Source organism: Myotis nattereri, assembly GCF_964212035.1.
Source record: "Myotis nattereri genome assembly, chromosome: 13".
Classification (NCBI taxonomy): Eukaryota; Metazoa; Chordata; class Mammalia; order Chiroptera; family Vespertilionidae; genus Myotis; species Myotis nattereri.
The window spans coordinates 47,538,499-47,561,879 of record NC_138088.1 but is presented as its reverse complement, the minus strand read 5'-3'; the positions used below and the strand labels follow the sequence as shown (position 1 = coordinate 47,561,879).

The 23,381-nt window shown below is 43.2% G+C and overlaps 1 protein-coding gene across 1 annotated transcript in view; it reads left to right on the top strand.

Moving 5' to 3' along the window:
• SORCS1 (sortilin related VPS10 domain containing receptor 1) overlaps window positions 1-23,381 on the top strand; it is a 217,884-nt gene that overhangs the window by 150,337 nt on the left and 44,166 nt on the right. The window contains exons 16-17 of the mRNA XM_081104694.1: window positions 3,728-3,899; window positions 17,349-17,535. Coding sequence (XP_080960820.1) covers window positions 3,728-3,899; window positions 17,349-17,535 — 359 coding nt within the window. The remainder of the gene's footprint in view (window positions 1-3,727; window positions 3,900-17,348; window positions 17,536-23,381) is intronic.

Genomic DNA, 23,381 nt, shown 5'->3' with positions numbered 1-23,381 from the left:
ATTATTCATTTATGTAACTCAGACCCAGGGACAGCTGCGGGTATGAAAATAGGAGCATTCTGTATTGCAAAAAGCAGGTGTGTGCTTACTTGAGTAAATTAACTGTGTATTTATACACAATTTTCTTCTAAATTTCCAGGACAGGTCTGGTCGGGCTAATGCGATTCCATTTTCATCCAGGAAATGAAATAGTTTCAGAATGGTTTTTAATGAGCGTTTAAAAAAATTACCAAGTCTTCTCTGTGGCAGAATCCCAGGGGGAAGGATCCGTGCTTTGGATTTAAGCAGAACTCCTGTTGCTACAGGATTCAGGAAAGCCTGAGGCAATGATGGGGCAGAGCCCAGACAAACAAAAGGAATGTTCCCTAGATGATGATGACAGTGGCGATGGTGAGCCCATGCCTCGATAGCTGCTCGCCAAGACCGTCACAGGTGTGCTTGGATGCTAAGTGATTAAAAATTGTAATCTGCCTTCCATTTGCCTAGTAGTGCCTCACCTCACAAACAGGGAGTTAACCAGCGCACAGTTAAATTCAGTGGGATGCCATATTCACTATGTGACTTTGACAGTTATTTTTTTGCTACCATTGCTGGTACCAGAATGCCACTATGCTCCAGTATCCAAGGAGTAGAGATCTCGGTGAAGGAGCGGGTTTGGTTTTTTTAATATATTTTATTGATTTTTTTACAGAGAGGAAGGGAGAGGGATAGAGAGTTAGAAACATTGATGAGAGAGAAACATCGATCAGCTGCCTCCTGCACACCCCCCAACTGGGGATGTGCCCGCAACCAAGGTACATGCCCTTGACCAGAATTGAACCTGGGACCCTTGAATCCTCAGGCAGATGCTCCATCCACTGAGCCAAACCGGCTAGGGCAGGAGTGGTGGTTTGAGGCTGCCACTTGTGCTAGGTGTGAATCCTTCAGTTGCTGAATTGTAAGAAGAAGCAGGGATTCCAAAGAGAGGGATCTGCACAGCTGGGTTGGTGGGTGTGGTGCCTGAAGGGCTATTTCAATATTTAAAATGGAACCACATCCCAGTGTGGACCTCCTGATGACCAGGCTTGCATATGCAGGGCACAAGGATGTTCTCAAGGAGCTTAAAGTTCACAGTCATACACAGGAAGACAGTCCTGCAAGGCATACATGATTCCTATCAAGTCAATCAGAAGGATTCCTTAAAAAGTTTAGAGGAGGGATGATCTTGCCCCATTTAAAGAATCGGTACAGCGCAGCAGTAAAAAGCAGATGTGTTCCAGAGACAAATTGTCTGGGGTCCTGGCTATGTCATCTTGAGAAAACGAGTTAACTTCTTTGAATCTTAACATCTTCATCCCTATATCAGGAGTAAGAATCCCTTCTTTATTAGGAATATTTTGAAGATGAGTAAGAAAAGTCTTATTAAGAATTTAGCCCTATGACTAAACTACAATGCAATAAGAACTTTCTAAATCTGAACTTTGTGCTGGCCAGTGTGGCTCAGTTCATTGGGTGTTGTCCCATGCACTGAAAGGTTGCCGGTTTGATTCCCAGGTAGGGCACATGCCCAGGTTGCGGACTCCATCCCCAGTAGGGGATATGCAGGAGGCAGCTGACCAGTGTTCTGCTCTCACATCGATATTTCTCTCTTGAGCTCCCTCCCCCTTCCTCTGTTTCTAAAATTCAATATATTTTTTAAATGAACTTCTGATGGGCCAGCATGGCTCATTAGTTGAGAGTCGACCTATGAACTAGGAGGTCACAGATCAATTCCCGCTCGGGGCACATGCCCATGTTGCAGGCTAGATCCCCAGTATGGGGCATGCAGGAGACAGCCAATCAGTGATTCTCTCTCACCATTAAAGTTTCTATCTCTGTCTCCCTTTCCCATTCTCTCTGAAGTCAATAAAAATATATATTTTAAAGAAATACGAGCTTCTTACATCTTACTATTTTACTATCACAGTCAGGAAAAGACAGGTGATACGATGTAACTGAAAGCATGATAGTGATGGAACATAAGGGAGGGCACAGAAGCAGAAAGAGCAAAAGAAGATAAATACTTTCAATAGGATTGAAAAGAGAGGTGTGGCTGGAGCAGAATGAGCTGTGGGGGAGACCGTGTCCAGAAAATTAGAATGAAGCTAGCTTGTGGAGGGCTTCTGGCAGAAGCTTATGGCATTTGTGACTTATCCTAAGGACATTTGGAAGACATGAAGGTTGTTAACAGGTCAAATAATAATATTAAATAAAAATAATTGGTAACATTATTATTATTAAATGGAAATAACATTTCACCAGCACTTGCTAATTGCCAGGGTGGTTTTAAGTACTCTGTGTACATTAATCCATTTAACCCATACGACTACCTTACAAGGTAAGTTAAAGATTAATAATTGACCTTGTAGAGACACATAGTGGTCACAGCACTTTCTCACACAGTATTTAATTTGACTTTCTCAACCATGGGCTTAGGTAGTCAATTCTGAGACTCGGAACCTGAGGAAAGGACTTTGGCTAGCTCTGAAGGGATTGGAAAACAATAGCCTGTGAGCCAAATCCAGCACACTGCCAGCTTTTGTAAATAAAGGTGTTGTTGTTGTTTTTTTAACCCAGCTGCATTCATTCCATGTTCAGTTTCATGCTACAACCAAAGAGTTGAATGCTTGTTACAAAGATCATATAGCCCACAAAGCTAAAGCATTTACTATCTGGCCCTTCATACCTGGTCTTGAAGAGTGGAAGATCTTGGGCTTTGCTTCCAGTTTGAGCTCTACCACTAATTGTAGACACTGATCTTGGGTAATCAAATACAGGGTGTCCCCCCAAAATGGATACACACTCTGAATAATTATTCATTGCAATGGGTTACATCTGAAAAGAAAAAAGCATCAATTGAGCTATCAAAAAATGTATGTGTATATATTTTTGGAAGGGCATCCTATATATGAGTACATAAAATGGTTACTGTAGACCACCGCACAAAAAAGATGATGAATAGGTAACACTGAACCTACAAAGCCTTAAAGGTTAATCATCCTGAAACCACAGATTTAATTTTTTATGACTCTGATCAATTGTATGGAGTAAACTTATAGGGTAATTTATTATTTTATTAAAGTGAAAATAAGAAGAAATAAGCAAAAGTGTAGGAAGGATTGACTCAATCTGCAGAGTGAAGTCTCCTTAATATGAAGTTTCAATGCTTTAGCCAGTATAACCCCACATGAAATATTGAATAGAAATGATTAAATTTAGCCAACTTTCTGAACTATGCCATTACTATATCATGCTCTGTAAGATCTAATGTTAAGCCATGTCATCAATAACAATCTATTCTTTCTCTGAATTGCAAATTCCCTTGTGATATATATTACTCATTCTAACCCTTAATTATATAACCTTTGGAGTATCTCCTAGATTATCCACATGTCTCTTCAACTAGATTATAAACTTAGTGAGGGCAAGGACCATGTCTTCTACTGCTGTGCATTTCCCGCAGCGCCGAAGTGAAATGATTTATTGACTGACTAAATGAATGAAAGAAGCATATGAAAGTGCTAGTAATAGGTCCAATATGCTGCTATGATGATCCATCTTCCTGTTGGGTGCTTTATTATCCTCAAAGCAACATGAAATGTAGTTATTGATAGCCCTCAGGGCTAGGCAGCAGGTTCCGTTTAAAACATGGGGAGTGTGATCTGAATTATAATGAGCTGGGTTACAACTTGAGCTCTTCTCCATGTAGGTATAGGAAGGTGGTTTCCAATAACTGCACGGATGGCGTGAGAGAACAGTACACGGCCAAACCGCAGAAGTGTCCAGGGAAGGCCCCACGGGGTCTCCGGATCGTCACGGCGGATGGAAAGTTGACAGCAGAGCAAGGGCACAATGTTACTCTCATGGTGCAATTGGAAGAGGTAGGACCAATTCCCCTCTCCCCTCTGCCTTCCAGAGCCAGTGATTTTTGCCCAAGAAATCATGGCTTAGTTTATATACATCTTTTGGGGCTTTATTTACATATTTTTAATGTTATTATTTAAATTTTTATTGTATTCTACTTTTGGTTACTGTTTCTGTGGTTATCATTTCATCTTCTCTGAGACATTTTTTCAATGATTTTCATTGCAGTATTTCCCTCAAGAACTTTGCCAGTTCATACACCACACTGTGTAAGAGGTCAGATTTCAGATTCCCCGTGGAAGTCCAAACAGAAAGTGTTGACTCAACTGCTCTTATGGACTCACAGGGATGGGATGATCACAGTTGGTTTCAGGGCCAACCAAGGCAGCTGGGACTGACAAGGTCACCTTCCAGCGGGAAGGGAAGCACAGAGAGGCAGCATGATATTCTGTGCTTTTTTCCCCATCCTTGGGTTATTGGACAATATCTAAGTGATACGGGAAAAATAGCAAGTAGTCTCTAAGGATTAGAAAGGCAAGCTCAGGTTTCTGTTTTATTTCTAAGAACACAGTAGAACCAGATCTGAAACAAGAACTCACTCCTGGTCAGCTCTAGCCTTTGTACAAATGGAGTGCACCTCCTGGGGCAGAGGCCAGGCTCTTATCTGTACAGCTTTGCTTTCCTTGTAAGATTATCGGGCACCTCAAACTTGGCTGAGTGAAGTGGGAACAGATTGGGGAATCTGCTTCTAAGATATGTAAATGCATGCCTTCTGGGCACAAGAAAGGAAAAAAAAGTAAGTCAGGTCATTCCAGTTGAGTGGGTACAGCTGCAACAGCAGGGAAGAAATCTGCTGCCTTTGCTGTCAGACTTGGCCCCTTGATGCTCTTGTCAACTGGTGCAGAATACCAAGCCCAGAGGCCTGTGCCCACATCAGGAGGCCCTGGGGACCTCATGTCTGACCATAGCGTTCTGTGCTAATGATTCACCAGCTCCTCTTGCAGAAACAACTTCAGTTTCTCTATTGATCTCTGGATTATTTTTTTAATTTATCTTTATTGTTGAATTGTTGAAAGTATTACAGATGTCCCCCTGTTTCCAATTGACCCCCTCCACCTGGCTCCTACCGCCCTCCCAGGCATCACCTCACTATTGTCTGTGTCCTCGGGTTATGCATATAGGGATATAAATTATTTGGTTAATCTCTTCCCAGCCCCTGCCCCTCCACTTTTCTCTCTGAGATTCCTCAGTCTTTCCCTTGCTTCCATGTCTCTGGATCTATTTTGTTCATCAGTTTTGGCTTTTTTTGTTTTCATTAGATTCCATCTCTGGATTATATATGTAAGCATGGACGATGCATGTGATAATTTGTGCAGAATAAAGAGAAGCGGGATGTCCCTGAGTAGCTGGATAGCACTGAAATAATGGCACCAGGACAATTCAGATAGGCCACACTTAGCACTGACAGTGGTCTGGTTTGTGCATGCTTTCACTGATTGTCACATTTAGATCTCACAGCAGCCCTATATGAGTAGAGATTATCATCATTGTCATTTTATAGGTGACCAGCTGAGGCACAGAAAGGAAAAGTAACTTACCTAATACCACAAATCCAGGCTCCATGGTATCTTGCCTGTCCATGGTGTTTCTATGGTGGAAAGAACCATTTTCTGGGAAAGAACTTTATGTGGTTGGTAAGGCTCCCTAGAAATGCTTGACTGCGGACAGGGAGTGACAGAGATCAAGCAATAGAAAGAAGAGGTAAAACGATCAGTGTCGTAGCCAGGCTGGTCTATGGCTGCCCCTATATTCTGAGACACTAGTCCATATCTAAACCAAGATTTCCCCCTCATTGTCTGAAAAGGTTCATGTGTGAGATCAGTTTGTTAAAAACTATTTAAGCCAAGAGAGAAGTCAAATCCTCTCCTGGGTTTCCCCCTCTGTGCAAGACCATGCCTTCACTGAATGGCTACTGTGTATCTGGCACTGTTTGATCTATTTTAAAAATATCAGAGAGCACAGGATATGAAGGCAGCACTCAAGGAGTTTCCCATCCAACCTTAATGATGCTATAATATTTTTAAAATTTAATCTAGAACAAAAAGAAACAAAAATCCCTGACATATGTCACTGGCAATACATGGAGTTTCGATGTCCTCAAAATTTCTAAGAGTCAGTTTCTCGTTTGAATTTGATGCTCCTCAGTTTACTTTGAATATAATGTATTAACCATGCCCCCTTACCTCATGCCTATTCTTCCTAACAGTAGGGAGATATGCCATGCTTCTGATGCCCTAAAGCAGAAGGTCCTCCAGTGCCAGAGGGACCAGGAGGTCTCTGCTACCCTCTGCTATGACACTACAGTGTGATTAATGCAGCAGTGGGCAGAAGACTCACCTCTCCATGTCGGTATATTTTGTCACTTTGGCACCAATGATTGTGCCTGTGTCTCATGGTTTCTCTTTCTCCTATAAGGCTGTGTCTGTCCACAGGGCTAGGCTGGGCTAGAGGCTGATGCCACCCTCCTTTCTTTGCCCCCAGTGACTTGCATACAAACCCCTCCATGTAAGTTCCATCTCGTGTGCATGCCAACCAAAGCATTAGAGACCTGAGGAGTCACCTGCCCCACCAAATAGTAAGCCTTGTGTGTGTGTTTATTTGTGCTTTATCAAATATTTCATTAAGTTTTGATTTCAAACCATGTACTTTTCATTCATGAGTATACATATATAGTTCAGTTGGTAGAAATCATGTTTTGGGTTAACTAAGACCTCTGCTGTATCAAGTTTTAAATAAAAAAAAAAACTCACCACATGAAATAGAACATAAATATTTTGTGTCCATTTAAAACAAAATTAAAAACTAATTTACTACATTATATTGTAATATTTACCCACCCAATAAATTATGAATAATTACTAAGGTAGGGGTCATGCCATTCCTGGTTGCAGCTCTAGCATCTCTGCTCACTGTGCCCCAGAGATTGTTAGGAACTCAATGTGTCTGGGTTTGGGTAGGCTTCCAGAGGGGTCACAAAGCCCAGCCTTTGAATATAATTTGCTTATAATTTGAATAACATCCAAAAGCTATTAAAGTCTTGGTCTGAAACCGAAGTCCCCTCCTTTATTATTTACTAGCCTATGTCCTAATTCTAACAAGACTATCAATGAAAACCTTGCTAAAACCAGAATCAAGAAGAAAACTTCTTATTGACCAGAGATAATCAAAGGCTAAGCACAGAGATGCTAGCTTGTATCTCCATGTACAAAAAGATGTACCCAAGTCAAAATTTTTCAGATTTTCACATGTACCAGAAGCAGAACCCCTTCCTGCAAATAGCATATGAGGCCACCGGCCACATCTAAGTGACAAAAGTGACTCCATAACCAACGTCTTCAAATCCCACAACGTGGCTCACCTGGTGGATTACTCCATGAACCACATAACTATTGAAGTTGATAAAAAGGTGCCTTGTCAGGAACCCCATCCCTGCTGCTTTTACGCTTCTCTCCAATATATTCTAATGAGAGAACCTTAATTAGAAGTCATAGGGTAAGGAGCCAGCCTTGATTCCATTCGAGACTCAAGAGGAAAACACACACGCGCACGCACACACACACCACCACCACCACCAATGCATTCACGCATTATTGGTTCTTTAAGGAAAAAGAACAGTTGATCAAGGGACCAACCTAGAGGGGAGAGGAGGAGTCCATAAAACTCTGTCAAAGAAGCTGCTTTCCAATTACACCTGAATTTCGGGAAGCTGATCAAAAGTGTTTTCTGAGACTCAAGCATTCGGTGAGGAGTGGCATCACTCTGTCTGGAGACTTGCTGAAGATGGATGTCCTCTGGACCACTAATGAGCACTTAATGAGCCTATAGACGTTCAAGGCAATCACTCCGGCTTCCCAGAGAAACCCAATGCAAGGCCCTGAAGGCACAGAATGGATGGTGAAGGGCCTAATTATTCTTAAGAACTCAGCGAAACCGATTTGGAATGCATTCGTTTGAGAGGACTGCTAGGCAGAAGTAGTCTCTGCACGTTAGGGAAGATAATTAAATACATTTTAAACAGCCATAAGAATAAAGAGATGCAATTCGCTGCATAATTTAAGACTTTTAAATTAAATCTGAGGCGAGAGACCAAAATGAAGACTTTGATCTGTATCTCATTGTTTTAATACTTTCATTTACATACAAAGCCTGAAACTTAATAAGGCGAATTCATGAGTATTGCTTCTGTGAGATTTAACTTCAAGGCGTGAAGTTGTGTCCTTGTTTGATGGATTTCAGTGATCACATACATTGACAGATGTATGACAGCATGGGAGTGACCATAACGTAATAACGCTCCATAAATATTGCAGGGCACTGCCAGCCCTCCGATGGTAGGGAAGATGACTCCCACTGAAATTTTCTGTGAGACGCTCTTTGGTTGAAATCCTGAAAGACTGTGACCTACTTTTTCATCTGAAGAAGAATTGGGGCTGTTAGCGATAGCAACAAAGAGGTCGCAGGCAATGTGATGTCTAGGCAGGTGTGAGTGTCTCAGCCAGCCCAGATCTGAGCGAGAAACCTCAGCTCTTTTCTCCTTCCACACAAAGGAGTAAGAGCTGATTTCAGTGAGCCATGGGGATTCAGAGACTTTCTCATGTATTATTCCTTACTCCATTCAGCTTTATTCTCTTTGACTCTAGAAAGGTAATTGAGCCTCTTCGTTTCTTCTTTCTTGTTGCTGCCATTTAAAAAGGAAGGACGGAAATGAGACGGGCAATATAGGTTGTCTTTAGTCAGAGGCCTAGTGTCTGAAGTTCAGGTTGGATTGGTTCGAACTCTTTCTAAGATTCCACTTCCCTCTCCCCTTAATACTGGTCCACAGCCATTGGTGCGTTGCTATTCTCTAGGGTTTCAGGGACTAGATGTTTGCAAAGAACTTCCGTCTGCCTTGACAAGCAAAGAGAAAACCTGTCTCATTACTGGGACTTTTAGTTCAGTGACAGCATAAAATAAAACAGTACAGTGATCCCAGTGTTACTGTGGTGGTGGTGATGGTACATTCACATTGGCTAATATGGTATTCACTAATCTGTTAATGTAATCTCTGGGTGATAAGATTATGGGTGATTTGAATTTTTACCCCTCATTTTATTTATTGTTTACAGTTTCTCAGTGAGACACCATGCTTTTTCTCTTTATTTTTATTTTCTAATAAGACTACCATATTTCTATTATATATTTTACTGCCAAAAAATTCATTACATAGGTATATTCCTAAAGAAATTTTCCTTCTGCTCTTTTGTTTACGGTGTAAATTTTGTTCTATTACACAATTTTCTCTATTACATATCATACTGTTTTACTTTTAGAGTGATTTTTTTTACAGTCATTCAAAAGCATTTGTAAGTGTTAAGTTATTTGGCAGTGCCATAGTTTTCCTGCCAAAGCCTGCTGAGGTGATTCTAAAGCTACCATGCAAAGGTATCAGTATAGCAATGTCCTTTATCACCTGAAAACTGTTTACAAAACACAAGTGGCCAAGGTCCTGACCTCGCTACACCACAACGTCTAGATGGAGTGCAGAGGCTTTGGATCATAGTCATTTATCAGCTTACACAAGCCAAGTGTTCCTCCTGCCGTATGGCAAGCATTCTGTTCCATTCTAAGCCAGGCACCAAGTGCAGAAGACACAAAAAGGAACTTATGAAGCTTGCTGTGCATTCAAACACAGGGTGCTATGGCTTATTTGCAAGTGAAGATTTAAATTATTTTGATGTTCCAATGGGAAGTTCTTGATATGGAGAGCTAGGCAAGTCCCAAGGATCAGAGTCCTCAAAGAAGAGCCCAGCCATCTGCATTTCATCAGAGAAAAGGTGACATATCATGTATCCAATCAAATGATTGGGTGGGTCCTTAGTCTGGTCTCCCTGGCGTTGTCACACCTGCGGTCTCTGGTGAGGTCATAAAACCTATGCACTGCCCTCCTCACCTTTGTGAATGTACTCCCTCCAGGTCAGGGCATCCAAGTTCTGGGCACTTGGAGAGACACCTGTGCTATAAAGCCATCTCTGAATAGGGAAGAGGAGGCGCTGACTCTGTATTCCGCAATGATGAGATATCTAGATATCTTGATACTGTTTTCCAGGGCTCGGTTTTAAAAAGGAAAAGAAGCTCATAGGGCATGATTTGAACCAGACATCCAAGAAAGACTCTCTCCCAGCGGATTTAGTGAGGCAGCCCCAGCTTTCAGCAAGAGTAGTGCCTTCTGGAAGGGATACCAAAGAGGACCAGAATGAGAACATGCGTGTTCAACTTCCTTTTATCATAGACTGATGGGCCTGTACCAGAAGGGCTCAGTTTACTGTTATAAAATAGCAGGTCAAGGACAGATACAGTATTTGATTCCTGTCTAGACTTATCTCACTCTCTGTTGAACATATGCCAACCGGGATCTTTGCAGGCACGCCTTACACTTCTATGGTCATCTGTAGAACCTGGCATCTTACACTGGGCTCCTCTTGCATCATTACTTAATGAAGAATTTGATGCATGTTGGCATTCCTCTAAACTTCTAAAGGGTTTCAGTTAATGCAGCTTACAAAACCTGTTTGGTTTCACATGTCAGTGTCTCCATTCTTCAGCACCCACCTGGGAAGGAACACAATAGAATAGTTGAGAGTCTTCTGTGAACAAGTAGTAGGCATGGTGAATTTGGAGTTAAGAACAGCTTGATTCAACCTCATCTTGTGATGCTATGCAAATTTTAGCCGTCTTTTAAGTCTGACTCTTTTAGGGTTGAAGATTAAATGAGATATTATATATATAGCAGTTATTATTTCTGTCTGAGGGTTTCAAGAAATGTTCTCTCTTCTCCCTAATGACCATCAGGAGATGTTGTAGAACAATCTTCCTTGCACGCTTTACGAAATAAGTCACATGGCAGAGTTTGGATTGAATAGCACAAGTTAGATAGCACTTCTCTCCATATGCTCATGTCCACAGGCTGGTGGGATGTTTCGTTTGACAGCCAGGATACATTGTACCTTAGTTGTCTCCTTTCCTGCTTCTGGTCAAGACCTTGTTAACCTGATTCTACACCTACTAACCTCAGTCTACCCCTACTAACCTCAGTCTACATCTACTAACCTCAGTCTACTCCTACCTTAAGAAGGGTTGCTCAAGCCAGTGGTGGGCTACTTTCATTTCATGCTCCTTCCTCCTCCCACAACCTAAATATCTTTAGCCTTGAGAATGACTGAAATATCTGATTTTTGTTTCTGTCATTCAATGCTCTTAATGATATTTTGAATCTTACTTGTGTTCTAAAGAGCATTGGAATAACAACCAAAATCCAATATCAAAGTTGACTGTATCTTGTCATCAATCTAACCTATATCTGTGTTACCTTCCAATTAGTTCTCATATACTTAACCAAGATTTGCATGTTTACAGTGATAGTAGAGACCAAATAGTGTGTGTGTTGTTGTTTTTACTGTTTCTTGTGCTATGCAGTACTCTACCCCCTATTAAATCTGGTGAAATCTTTTCTTCCCCTCATTTGTTCCCCGTCTCTCTTAACCCTGCTGCTCTCCCTGCCCCTCACCTCGCTTCACCCTCAGCCAGAGTTAACAGGCTGGGTTATATCTGCTGGCACCTTCCCCTGCACAAACACACAGGCTTATAGTACTTACAATGGTGCACAAAAATAGGTTTTACTATAGTCACTCCTCTACAGTGTACTTATTTCCACATAAACTTTAAGGATGCCAGAGTCAGGCCCACGCTGAGGTTCTTCAGGGACCAGGCTCTGACATATGAGCCCAGTGTCTACCTGCCCCAGGTCCCTAATACAACTGGGAGCGTCTGGGAGTCTCATTCCGGTCTGAAGCTGTCCCTGTTGAGTCACTGCCTCGTTTGTTTTCCCATTTTTCTCTGAGCCATGTTACAGGAACTGATAGGTTCACACACCTTTCCTTCCTCAGGCTAATCTTGGCTTCACTGAGGCCATTTGATGTATTTGTTTTTCTATCACAGAGTCAGTGTTGCCCTTGGAGAATCTCCATATGGGTTTCCTTTGGCTTTTGTGCCTTTCTCTGGCATTTCTTTTGAGCTGGTATTCTCAGTTCTGTATCTATATTAGGGCATGTGACTGAATGGTGTTCAGGCTTAAGAATTGTATATGATAGTTTAGGTATTTGCCAGCCTAGGTTCTGTTTCAGGAATGATGACTTGTGAATTATTAGCTTAAAGCTACTCAGTTATACACAAGATTTTCCCAGCTGCTCATTCCAAAACCTGCTGTTTCCCATGTTCTCTATCTCCTCTATGGCTTGAACATGATAACTGCTTCACCAGGGGGGGAGGGGGGGTGCATAAGAATGGTGTATGGAGGGAGCGTTTGAGATCTTGCTTCCTGGCAATTGTCATCAGCTTGGCTCAGTTAAACTCTTATAAAATTTCTCAAAAAAAGAAAAAGAATGTTGTGTAGACCTCCTGACAGCCCGTCCTTCTACTTGTAAACAGAAGTGTTGTCAGGGGGGAAACAGGTAGCGCCAGGAATAGAGTCTAACAAGAAAAGAAGAAAGGGAAGCCCTGCCTTTGCCATCACCTTCCGCTCACTCTGAAAGGATCTCAAGTACCATTCAATCGAAGAAGCTCAACAAGGGCTGAGCTGCATGGGTAGCGTTAAACCACAGATCATCCTAAACCCTTTCTTAAGTCTCTCTAGCTGAGGGGCTTTAGGCATCTTACTTAGCCTGTCTGTGACCCAGTTCTTCTGGAATATCAAATAGGAATGACACCTGTCCTCGCTGTCTCCCAGGATTCCTAACAGCCAAATGAGGTAATACGTAAGAAGGCACTTTGGTGAACAAACATTAGAGATGCACCATATTCAAATTTTCTTCAGCGAAAAAGAACCCTCTGTGGGCCCTGTATTAGCTACTGAGGATACGGTCATGAAGGACACACCTCAGCCCTTAGAAGTTTACACGAACTGCCCTCATCTTACCTAGCAGCTCGTTTTCCTAGACCAGTGAGCATGGATCCTGGAACTTCTGTTTGTGCTTATGTACCAGTCGCCAACAATGGGTTCAGATCTTCCTGCCTGACTTTATTAATGCACCCTTAGCACTGGGCATCTGAAAATGTCCTGGGAAAACTTTAGCATCCCACCAAAGTAAAATAAGGACAGTGTCAGCTTGTCCTGGACTATATGTTCATCTTCAGAATTCCATCCCACGAAAAACTAATGTTGAAGAATCTGAACCGAAGGGCCCCAACCCTTGGTGCATCCAAGCATCAGTTATAGATGTTCTCAAACCACAGCAGGGCCTGGCATCTTCCCCAGAGGTCCTGACCCAGGAGGTGGGTCTGGGATGGTAGCTGGACATCAGCATTTTTCCTTTAATTTTTGTAAGAGAGGCTGATATCAAAGGTTGAGATTCCCTGATTTCAAAACTAATAAACCATGGGAGTTAATTTTGCCAGGAAGGTGCATATAATTTCCTGTTGCAACCCATATTTCAATGCACCATCATCTGCCCTGAGCTCCCTTAATTGGATTCCCAGAAATCGCCTCTTTCTAATTTAGCCTCTGTATTGTAGCCAGAGTGATATTTTTGAATTAAAAAATATCATGCCATTATCCCCCAAACCCCTGCTTAAAACACTTGAATGGCTTCCCAGCTCTTAGGAAAAAGATCAAAATCAGAAACTTGACCCACAAGTCCTAACATGTTACTTTCTCCCCTCCAGTCTCATTTCATAACATGGTCCTATTGCGTCTGTATCTTCATCCTCCTTCAACGATGCCACCCACTCCTGCCACGGCCCTTGCATTTCTGTTTCCTCTGTCCTCATTGCCTGGACGCCTTGCCTCCATCACATTCACTCACGTCCTTTGTTTGATTCATATATTCCTTTGCTTTAAGCTTCCTCAGCTCAAATATCACTTCTTCTGGGAAAGAAGCCTTTCTCTCCGTTCTTAATCAGATCAGATCTTCAGTATGCCACCTCTCGCTATTGTATAGGTTAATAACGTCAGGCCCTCTCCTTCATATGACCCCCTACAATGTCTTTTTGTTTACTGTTGAGATTATTTATTTAAAGGCCATTTGTCTCACTAGTAGTCTGTATGCTCATGAAACCCCGGACCATATCTGTTTGGTTTGTTTGGTCATATCTATTGTTCTCATGTAGGGCAAGACACAAGATAAACACTCAGTAAATATCTGTCAGTTGCATGGTTAGATGGATGGTTGTTTGGATAGTTGGATGGATAGGTGGGTGGATGGATGGGTGGGTGGGTGGATGGATGGATGGATGGATGGATGGATGGATGGATGGGCAGACAGTCATTTAAAGCCAGGTCAGCTTGCCTAATCAAATGGTGACCTAGGACTTTGACACCATTTTTTAATCTCTAAAACCTTAGCCCTGCCCTAACTGGTTTGGCACAGTGGATTGAGCGTCGGTCTGCAGACTGAAGGGTCCCAGGTTCGATTCCGGTCAGGGGCATGTACCTTGGTTGCGGGCACATCTCCACTGGGGGGTGTGCAGGAGGCAGCTGATCAATGTTTCTCTCTGATGTTTCTAACTCTCTACCCCTCTCCCTTCTTCTCTGTAAAAAAATCAATAAAAATATATATATATAAAAGAAAAACATCTTAGGCCTGTTTCTTAATCTCTGAAAGGAGTTGGCATCCCTGCCTCAGATGATAATTACAGCCCAAGGAATTCAGAAGCTGATGTCAGGTGAGCCCAGAGTCCTGGAGTTAAAATGGTATTGGGCTTACCGAGCCCTTAAGAGCTCCTGAAGGCAAAGGCATGTGATCCATGGAACAACACTTGAGTGGGCAAAGCGACAACAGCAGGGATGAATCTGCTTCCGTCAACTGTCAGACTAGACCCCTTGAGGATCTTGCATCCTAGTGTGGAGTACCAAGCCCAGAGGCCTGTGCCCACATCAAGAGGCCCAGATCTCACAAATGCTGATGCCCTGAAGTCTACTCTGTCCCCACAAAGAATCATCTCTCTCTCTCCCTCTCTCCTTCCTCCCCTCCATGTCTTCACTCCCTCCCATCCTCCCTCCCTTCCTCCCCTCTCTCTCAGAAACTGTATTGCTTGTTTTATTACATGGGTAACCCTAACTCTCCCTGCTATCTCCCTGTCCCAAATAATGTGAGTAGATTTAAAGGTGGGCTCTTCTAGGGTTGGTTGGCAGCGACTCTGTTGAAAATTCAGAAAACATGGGAGTGAAAACTGACCAGAAAAAAGAATGAGGAATTGATCAGTCCACGTTGGTTGTCCAAATGAAGGACAAGTCAGCAAGAATGGTTGACATTTATATTTATTAGTGATGGGAATCCAAGTCATTGAACAATGTCTAGGCTTGTAGATATTTGTTCTGCAGTTGTGAATGGAGTTTCTTTCCCACCCTAGGGAAGAATACTTGCCCATGTCCTTACTGAGAGCTGTGGTGTGCCCCCCTCACAATGCCTGGCCTGGCATAGATCAGAAGAGCAGGTCCCATAGATTCATAGGATTTGAACTGCTTTTCCTTTCGCTGTGAATTAATCTTTTAAATGTCAGCATTTTCAACTTGGCCTTTTCAAAATATGATACCATATGAACCTCACTTAATCGAAAATACATTTCTAGTTCAAAGGGTCTCTCTTCCCCCTGAAAATGGGAAAAGCTAACAAAACAAACAAATAAAAGTGTATTAAAGTATAGAACTTATGTTTTCCTGCCCACCTGCAGAAAATTTAGCACCCTGTGATTGTAAATAAGCATTAAAAGGGGCATTGCAGGTCTTCTACAGTTGCATTGTTTTTATAGTCATTTGTTTCAGTATATAATTTTACATATCACTAATTACTCCCATTTCTATTATAAAAGTGGGTTGAGTTAAGACAGGAAGGTATTATGCCCATCTCATAGACCAAAGGAGGTAGAATGACAGGCAGGAAATCATCTTGCTTGTGAAAGCCATGCTAAGATTGAAGCTTTGAGAAGCTGTCAATTCTTTAGCCACAGATAATGAATGAAATGCAACCCAGGAGATGGGTTCAAATCTCCAGACTGGTGCTAACTAGAGTTGTTAACTTTGAGCAAGTGATTAAACCTTTCTTGACTGAAGTTTCTTCATCTGTAAGCTAGCTGAGCAAAGCCTGCTTTTCTCTCCAGACTAAGATTCCGTGAAGAATGAGATCATTTTGATAGTAAACAATGCTGAAGTATAAAGGAATTAACCATCATTATCTTAAATAATAATAGAGCTGCACTATCTGGTTTGGCTCAGTGGTTAAATTGTTGGCCCTTGGACCAAAGGGTTTTGGGTTGGATTCCCAATCAAGGGCATGTATCTTGATTGTAGGCTCTAACCCTGGCCCTTGTTGGGACCTCATTCAGGAGGCAACCAATTGGTGTGTCTCTCTCACATTGATGTGTGTGTGTGTGTGTGTGTGTGTGTGTTCTCTCTCTCTCTCTCTCTCTCTCTCTCTCTCTCTCTCTCTCCCTCCCTCCCTCCCTCCCTCCCTCCTTCCACTCTCTCTAAACATCAATGGAAAAAACAGCCTCAGGTGAATAATAATAATAATAATAAGGCTGAGCCTAATGTCATATCAGGTGTAAGGGAAGGTGTCTCCTATCCTTTTTCCAGCGTGGTCAGGGAACCAGAAATAAAGCAGGGGTCTCAGGGATCCAAGCACATGGGAAGTGTTCTGTGACGGTGTCAGGTAGGCGGCATATTTAAAACTGTGCACACCTTTTTTATTCACATGGAGGGTAAGCCTATAGGCCAGTGATGGCGAACCTTTTGAGCTCGGCGTGTCAGCATTTTGAAAAACCCTAACTTAACTCTGGTGCCGTGTCTCATATAGAAATTTTTTGATATTTGCAACCATAGTAAAACAAAGACTTATATTTTTGATATTTATTTTATATATTTACATGCCATTTAACAAAGAAAAATCAACCAAAAGAGTGAGTTCGTGTGTCACCTCTGACACGCGTGTCATAGGTTCGCCATCACTGCTATAGGCAAAGCCTTCAGAGGAATTGGTTATCAAATTGGAGCTGATGATCGGACACTTAAGTTTTCAAACCTGGAAACTTTTGGTAGAGTCAGTGCCCTTCGGATTTGGAAACATCCATCTTAGTAAATGCCTGAAGCCACAGTTGCTAAACGAAATGAGCATCTCTGTTCACTTGTTTATTGGTGGGTTTTTTTGTGTTTTTTTTTTGTTTGTTTGTTTGTTTGTTTGGTCTCGTTAGCCTAGTTGAGCCACTAGGCTATTGCAGATTGTCATAGGGATTCTGTCACCCACAGACATATCCTCCCAGCTCCTGGAGGGAGCCAGGGTTGCCATTGTTCCTGAGCCAGCAACCAGGATAAGCCCCAGCCCCCGAGCTAAGCACCCTCGTACAGACTCCATTTCTTCTGATGTTGGGCTGTTTTTCAGGGCGACGTTCAGAGGACATTCATCCAAGTGGACTTCGGTGATGGCATCGCAGTGTCGTATGTCAACCTCAGCTCCATGGAAGACGGGATCAAACACGTTTATCACAATGTGGGAATTTTCCGAGTGACCGTGCGGGTGGACAACAGTCTTGGGTCTGACAGCGCCGTCCTGTACTTACATGTAACTTGTATGTTATTACTGTTGTTGATTTATGACATCATTTAAATATTGTGCCCTTTTAAAATATGTTCTAAAATTTCATATCTAGAGGAAGCTTACTAGTTAGTTACATTGTAGCAGGAGGGGAAAGGAGAATAAGAGAGCCAAGTGGGGAGGAGGTAAGAAGGAAATCAGGGAGTGGAATCTGAATAATCTTGGACTCCGCTTTGCTTCAGATTTTTTCATTGCCCTTACTGGGCCTCATTGAGGTACCTGAGCACCCGAGATACAATCCCTATGTCTGGGGTTTGGCCTGAGCAACTTGCTAAGCTATTTGATTAAATATGGATTTGTTTTTGTCAGAAATGTTTGAAAAAACATGCATGGCTCAATCTAATGCATTGATAATTAGCATCAGTAAAGGAATTTCTCCCCATTTGATTATTCTTCTCCTACATTATATCTCACTATTAATATTCTTTTAGAGTTTTGCTCTCTTTTAAATATGTTTTTATTTTGTGCTTTTCATCACACTTATCCCCCTTATTCCCTTGTCCACCTCCACCCACACCCCTCCCCCCCCACAATTGCCACACTGTTGTCCATGAGTTCTCTCTCTCTTTTACTTAATATTTTGCTCCTTTTTAAAAAGTGCGTTCCCTGGTCTGGGGATGATTTGTTGTTAGGGAGAAGGTGTATAGAGGGAAAGAGTGTAAACAATGATAAGGAAAGTACACTAGGAAACAGCTCCAAGAAACGTTAATGCTTTTGCCCATTGCGGGATCTAAGGGTGCACTAAGTCTGATGACTCCATGACAGCTCCTCAGTCGTGTTGAGTAATAACGGTGCCATGAATGCCTTTTATAGTAGGTTTGTCAATGTCCCCTCAGAGGTAAAGGACTTGTTTAAGTTCCTAGAGAAAGAGTTTACTTTAAAATGACTGTAGCTCTTTTATATGAATGGCCTTGTTCAAGTGAATTCCAAGTTGTAGGCCAAGAGTATTAAGGCCAGGCAATATCCCATGCCTCTCACCTGCCCTTTGCCCATTGAACCAAATTGAGTGCAGAATGTACTGACTGAAGTGTTTTTAAGCTGCTGTGGTCCAGGGGAGGACACACTGTTTAGGGTCCCCAGGAGATCGCTGGGCTCCTGAAGAATCCTGGTCTATCAGTGACTCTCCTTCTGTCTCTCTGGAACCTCATGACAGAGGAACTTTGAAGAGACACTCTACCTTCTTTCGGTTTAAACAAAGTTGCAAGATTCCCAGGTTGCCAACTCCACCTCCCTCTTTTCATTTAAAAATGTTTAATTCTTAGTATGCGCCAGGCTTTGTGCTAGACAGGCTCTTTATGTGTGCAAGCTCAGTCCTCAAAGCAACCCTTTGAAGCAGGCACTATTGGAAACTCTACTTTCAAAGGCCAGTGGGATCCCAAGAGTTTAAATAATCTATTTGAGTTTGTAGACCTACCATGCCGCAGAGCCAGATTTCAGACTCGGGCCTACCCGCCTCAAATCCCAGCTCTTGATCGTGAAGATTATTGTCACTGCCAACAGTGGCTCAGGGTTAGAGGAACTAAGTCTCCATCAGCCTTTCTCCCTCTTCCACGTGTTTGGAGATTGTCCTGAAGGAGCATGCGTATTGAAGTTAGGAGCAGTGCATTGCTAGTCAGTGACGTAGGTTCAAGACCCACTTCAGAACTCCCTTCCTGCTGACTGCCGTTCCTCAGCTGTCTACTCAGACTTTCTGGAGTTGCCTCTGACCAACAAATAATCTCAAGTGATGATATCATAGGAATGATCATAAAATTTTAAAAAATGTAACGCAAGCATTGGTTATTAAGATAACTTGCAACCAAGTGACCACACATTTGCTGAAGATGCTTGCCTTCTTAGCCGCCTATCTCTGTCCACAGTTCCTTAAGGGAGGTTTTTGTTAGAAAGCTATTCTCCTTAACAATTACAGTAGCTTTATTCCACATCCCATATATGGATGAAACAGCTACTGTACTCTAATCACGTGTAAATACTGATGTCAAATTCAGCAGTAGCTTTGTGTCTCCTGGTCTCTGGTCCATAGCTCTCCCTCCTGGTTGCCCCGTGGATTCTTTCTCCCCATAGAACTGGTATAAATGCTCATATCCCTGAGGGGTCCCTCCAGGCCCCAGCCCTCTCCCAGGTTTACTAAATCCAGGCAGGGAAACAGCGCAAAGCTGGCCTCTGCTAAAGACCCAAAGTTGCTGAAGCCACAAGTGCTCATGGAAATGAGCTTGAATTTTGTTTGGTCTCATTAGCCTAGTTGAGCCACTAAATGATCTGACCTTAACCTTGGTGGAAGGTGATCTGTAATAGAAAGTTTTGTGTTCTGGTTTTAATTTTGTTAGACTCACTGTGGATTAAGAGGCTGGATTAGCATGCCTCATACAATGGAACCCCTTTCTAAACCCGGCCGTGGGGACAAAATTAACTCTTTCATACTAACTGTATTAAAGAGGATTATTTTACAACTTTCACTAAATCACAGCCATCCCAAACCCATGTCAGGAGCGTTTTCAGCCTGTTCTTGAGCGCCTCTCTCCTGAACGCCACAGGGTGTGTTACTCTTCTCCCCACCTCTCCACCCTGATACCCTGGCAGGCAGCACGGGCCCTTTCAAGTGGAGGAAACACGGATCGGAGAAGTTCTGTGACTTTGACCTCTTTTATGATAATAGGAAATCAGAACAAGACCATCATTGACTCGTATTCCTAAAACCTCAAACTTGAAGGGTATCCTGGCAATTTTCGGTGTCACGGTGCCAGGGTGGGGTAGGGGTTGGCATTTAGAAGAAAAAAAAGTACAAAAACTGAGCCTGAACTGAGTGGGAGGTGCAGTGGCTGAACTCCTGGCCCCTGAACTCCTGGCCCAGTCACTCCTTTCCTCTGAGCAGTTTGTTTCTGAAAGTTTCTGTGGAGCCTCATCTGTTGCCCCCTGTCCACTAGTACAGCTTGGGTGTCACTGATCACAGAGGAACATATGCACTTGGACTTAGTCGCAGCGGTTCTCAACCTGTGGGTCGCGACCCCTTTGGGGGTCGAACGACCCTTTCACTGGGGTCGCCTAAGACCATCGGAAAACACATATATAATTCCATATTGTTTTTGTGATTAACCACGATGCTTTAATTATGTTCAATTTGTAACAATGAAATTGGGGGTCACCACAACATGAGGAACTGCATTAAAGGGTCGTGGCATTAGGAAGGTTGAGAACCACTGACTTAGTGGGTTCACAGCAGAAACTCAGCTCTGCTTGCCAGGCCTGCCCTCTGCCCTCTCACCCAGCTCCCTTCCCTCAGCCTGGGGCTCTGCCTCCTTCCACCTGGGGACTCTACCCCCATTGCCCATCTAGCACACACACACACACACACACACACCCACGTTCCAGATCAGTAAGGTGATTTGATTTCAAATCAGAGGCTTTTCAGTAGGGGTTTGCAAAGGTCATGAGAAACTAAGGGAAAGGGTGCTCCTGCTGAAAGGTTGCTAGGCATGGGGGTGGGTGGGCTGGGTAATCTGTTGAAGCCTTAAATGCCTGAACCCCTTGGAGAGAGTATTCATTGTGCTCTGCTTATTTACAATCTAATGAGACCCTTCCCCTGAGGTGCAGCCAGGGTTGCCTTGGATGGGACAGAGAATTTAGAGGACATGCAGGTTTCTGCTCAGAACTCTGCCCTAGCTAAGCCAGTCTTGCAGAGGAAAAAAAAAATCACAGAAAAATGCAAATTTGCAGAATGGCAGGTAAAAGAAATAAAGTGGCTTTCCTAGTCCTTCCCACACCTCTCTCTTCAGCTGGCGCCTTACAAAGGTGCCCTGTGCAGGTGCCTCTCTGCCCCCATCTTAGTGATCCTGTGTAGCTTTGCCACTTTTCACAAGATCATGATATTGGCCAGCAAATGCCATACTTGGATTTTGTAAGGTGTGGTTTAATGAGTCACCTGCCTAGAAATTACATGACAAAAATGTAGTGTCCCAGGCCCCATCCCAGACCCAGTGAATTAGAACTCCCACAAGTGTGGCAGCATAACCTGCTTTGAACATGATAAGATGATCCTTATGCTTGCTGAAGTTCAAGGAGCTCTGTTTTAGGTTCTCATGTTTATACTTTTATGCTTTTGTTTCTTCTGGTGGATTTTGAAACATTTCAGACAAACAGAAATATGATGCATACACAATATTTAATTTGGCGGTCAGAGGAGATCTCCAGAACACACACACACATTCATTCTCCCTCCCCTCTCTCTCTCTCTCTCTCTCTCTCTCTCTCTCTCTCTCTCTCTCTCTCTTACACACACACACACACACACACACACACACACACACACGATGTCCAGTCTCAGACGTCAGCTGTTCCATGCAGCACAGGAGGACTAAACAAGAAAAGAGCAGGGAAACCTCATTCACACAATTCTGCAGTCCCCTCTGCCACCCTGCCAGGAAGATTCATATGGAGTGATGCACTGCCACCTGCCGTTCCTTTGTGGCATTGCAGGCACCTCTGTGATGGAGAGGCATCAGCCAGCTTGTTCAGCTCCTGTCTCGGTGCAGCAAGCCCTCTGCGGCCTCCAAGGGCTGGAGGTTCAGTTCCATCGATCCATTAGGGCAGACTGCACTCTAAGTGAAGAAAATAGATGTTAGAGAGTAGGCTTTGGGGCAGCAGGAAGTAGGTGTAGTATATTAGACACCTAAAAAGTAAATGAATACAAGAGGATGTGGGAGTTTGAAAGATAAATAGCACACATTCGTATGAGCATGGAACGTCTAAATATGCAGCAATGAGTTCATGCAAGCACACACATGCACACCTGAGGGTGCACAAGGCCGACATGCTGAGTGTCCTGAATGCCTCTCAGATCTCAGGGGCTTCCAGTCCCCTCCATTTGCACTGCAGCCCATCCTTGCTATTCCTCACACATGGAGGGCAGGTGCTCTCCCCAGCGTCTGTGCACTTGCTCTTTCCTCACCCCAGATCATCACAAATAGACACCTGGTTCCCTCCTGTACTTTATTCAGGGCACTGCTCAAATGTCATTTCTTCTTCTGAGATAGTTTCCTTGACCAGCCTGCCAAAGACAGCACTCTCTCACCGATCCCATGCCTGTCCCCCTCATTAACACGTAACGTCCATCTAGTACCAGGTGTCCCAGCACCGAGAACAATGCCCAACACGTGGTAGCACTCAAAACCTATTAAAATGAATGAATGACCATATTTTAGTAACAAGATTCAGTTTTGTCCCTAACAGGGCACACAGACATCATCCCTCCTGTGTGTTCTGACTTTAAAATGTGGTTAAAAGTCCTACATGACAGAGACCAAGAAAACGAACCCCTTTCGATTGGAACTAACCGAGCTGGTGTGGTACTCGCATTCCAGCGGATTCATTTAACTCAGATCTGTCTGAGGAGTCAGGACAACTGATGCACAAGAGGGGACCCTGGAACTGAGCCTGCAAATCTGACAGGTGCCATAAGAAAGGTGTAAAAGCTAAGGCCCTGGGGTGGAACACGGCATGGCCTTCCGGAGCAAACGGGACTAGCAGGAGCCATGCAAAGTCTGAGAGCATGTGTCAAGTTCTTTTTCCAGTGCCTGGATCATAGTTAAATCGTCAGTAACTAGTGACTCTTCCTAGCTCTTTTGTTAAAATGGGAGAGTTTTATCGAGCAATTTCAGCTGGCAGAGCATGGGCTCTGAAATCGAGCTGCTTTAATGCACAACCTGGAATCAAGGAAGGTCACCTTTCTTTGTTGGTCTCTAGATGGGGGTGATGGCAGTGCCTGCTCCGTGAGGTTGTTGTGAGGATGAAAGGGGGATAAAGAGCCATTAGCAGAATGTGTGG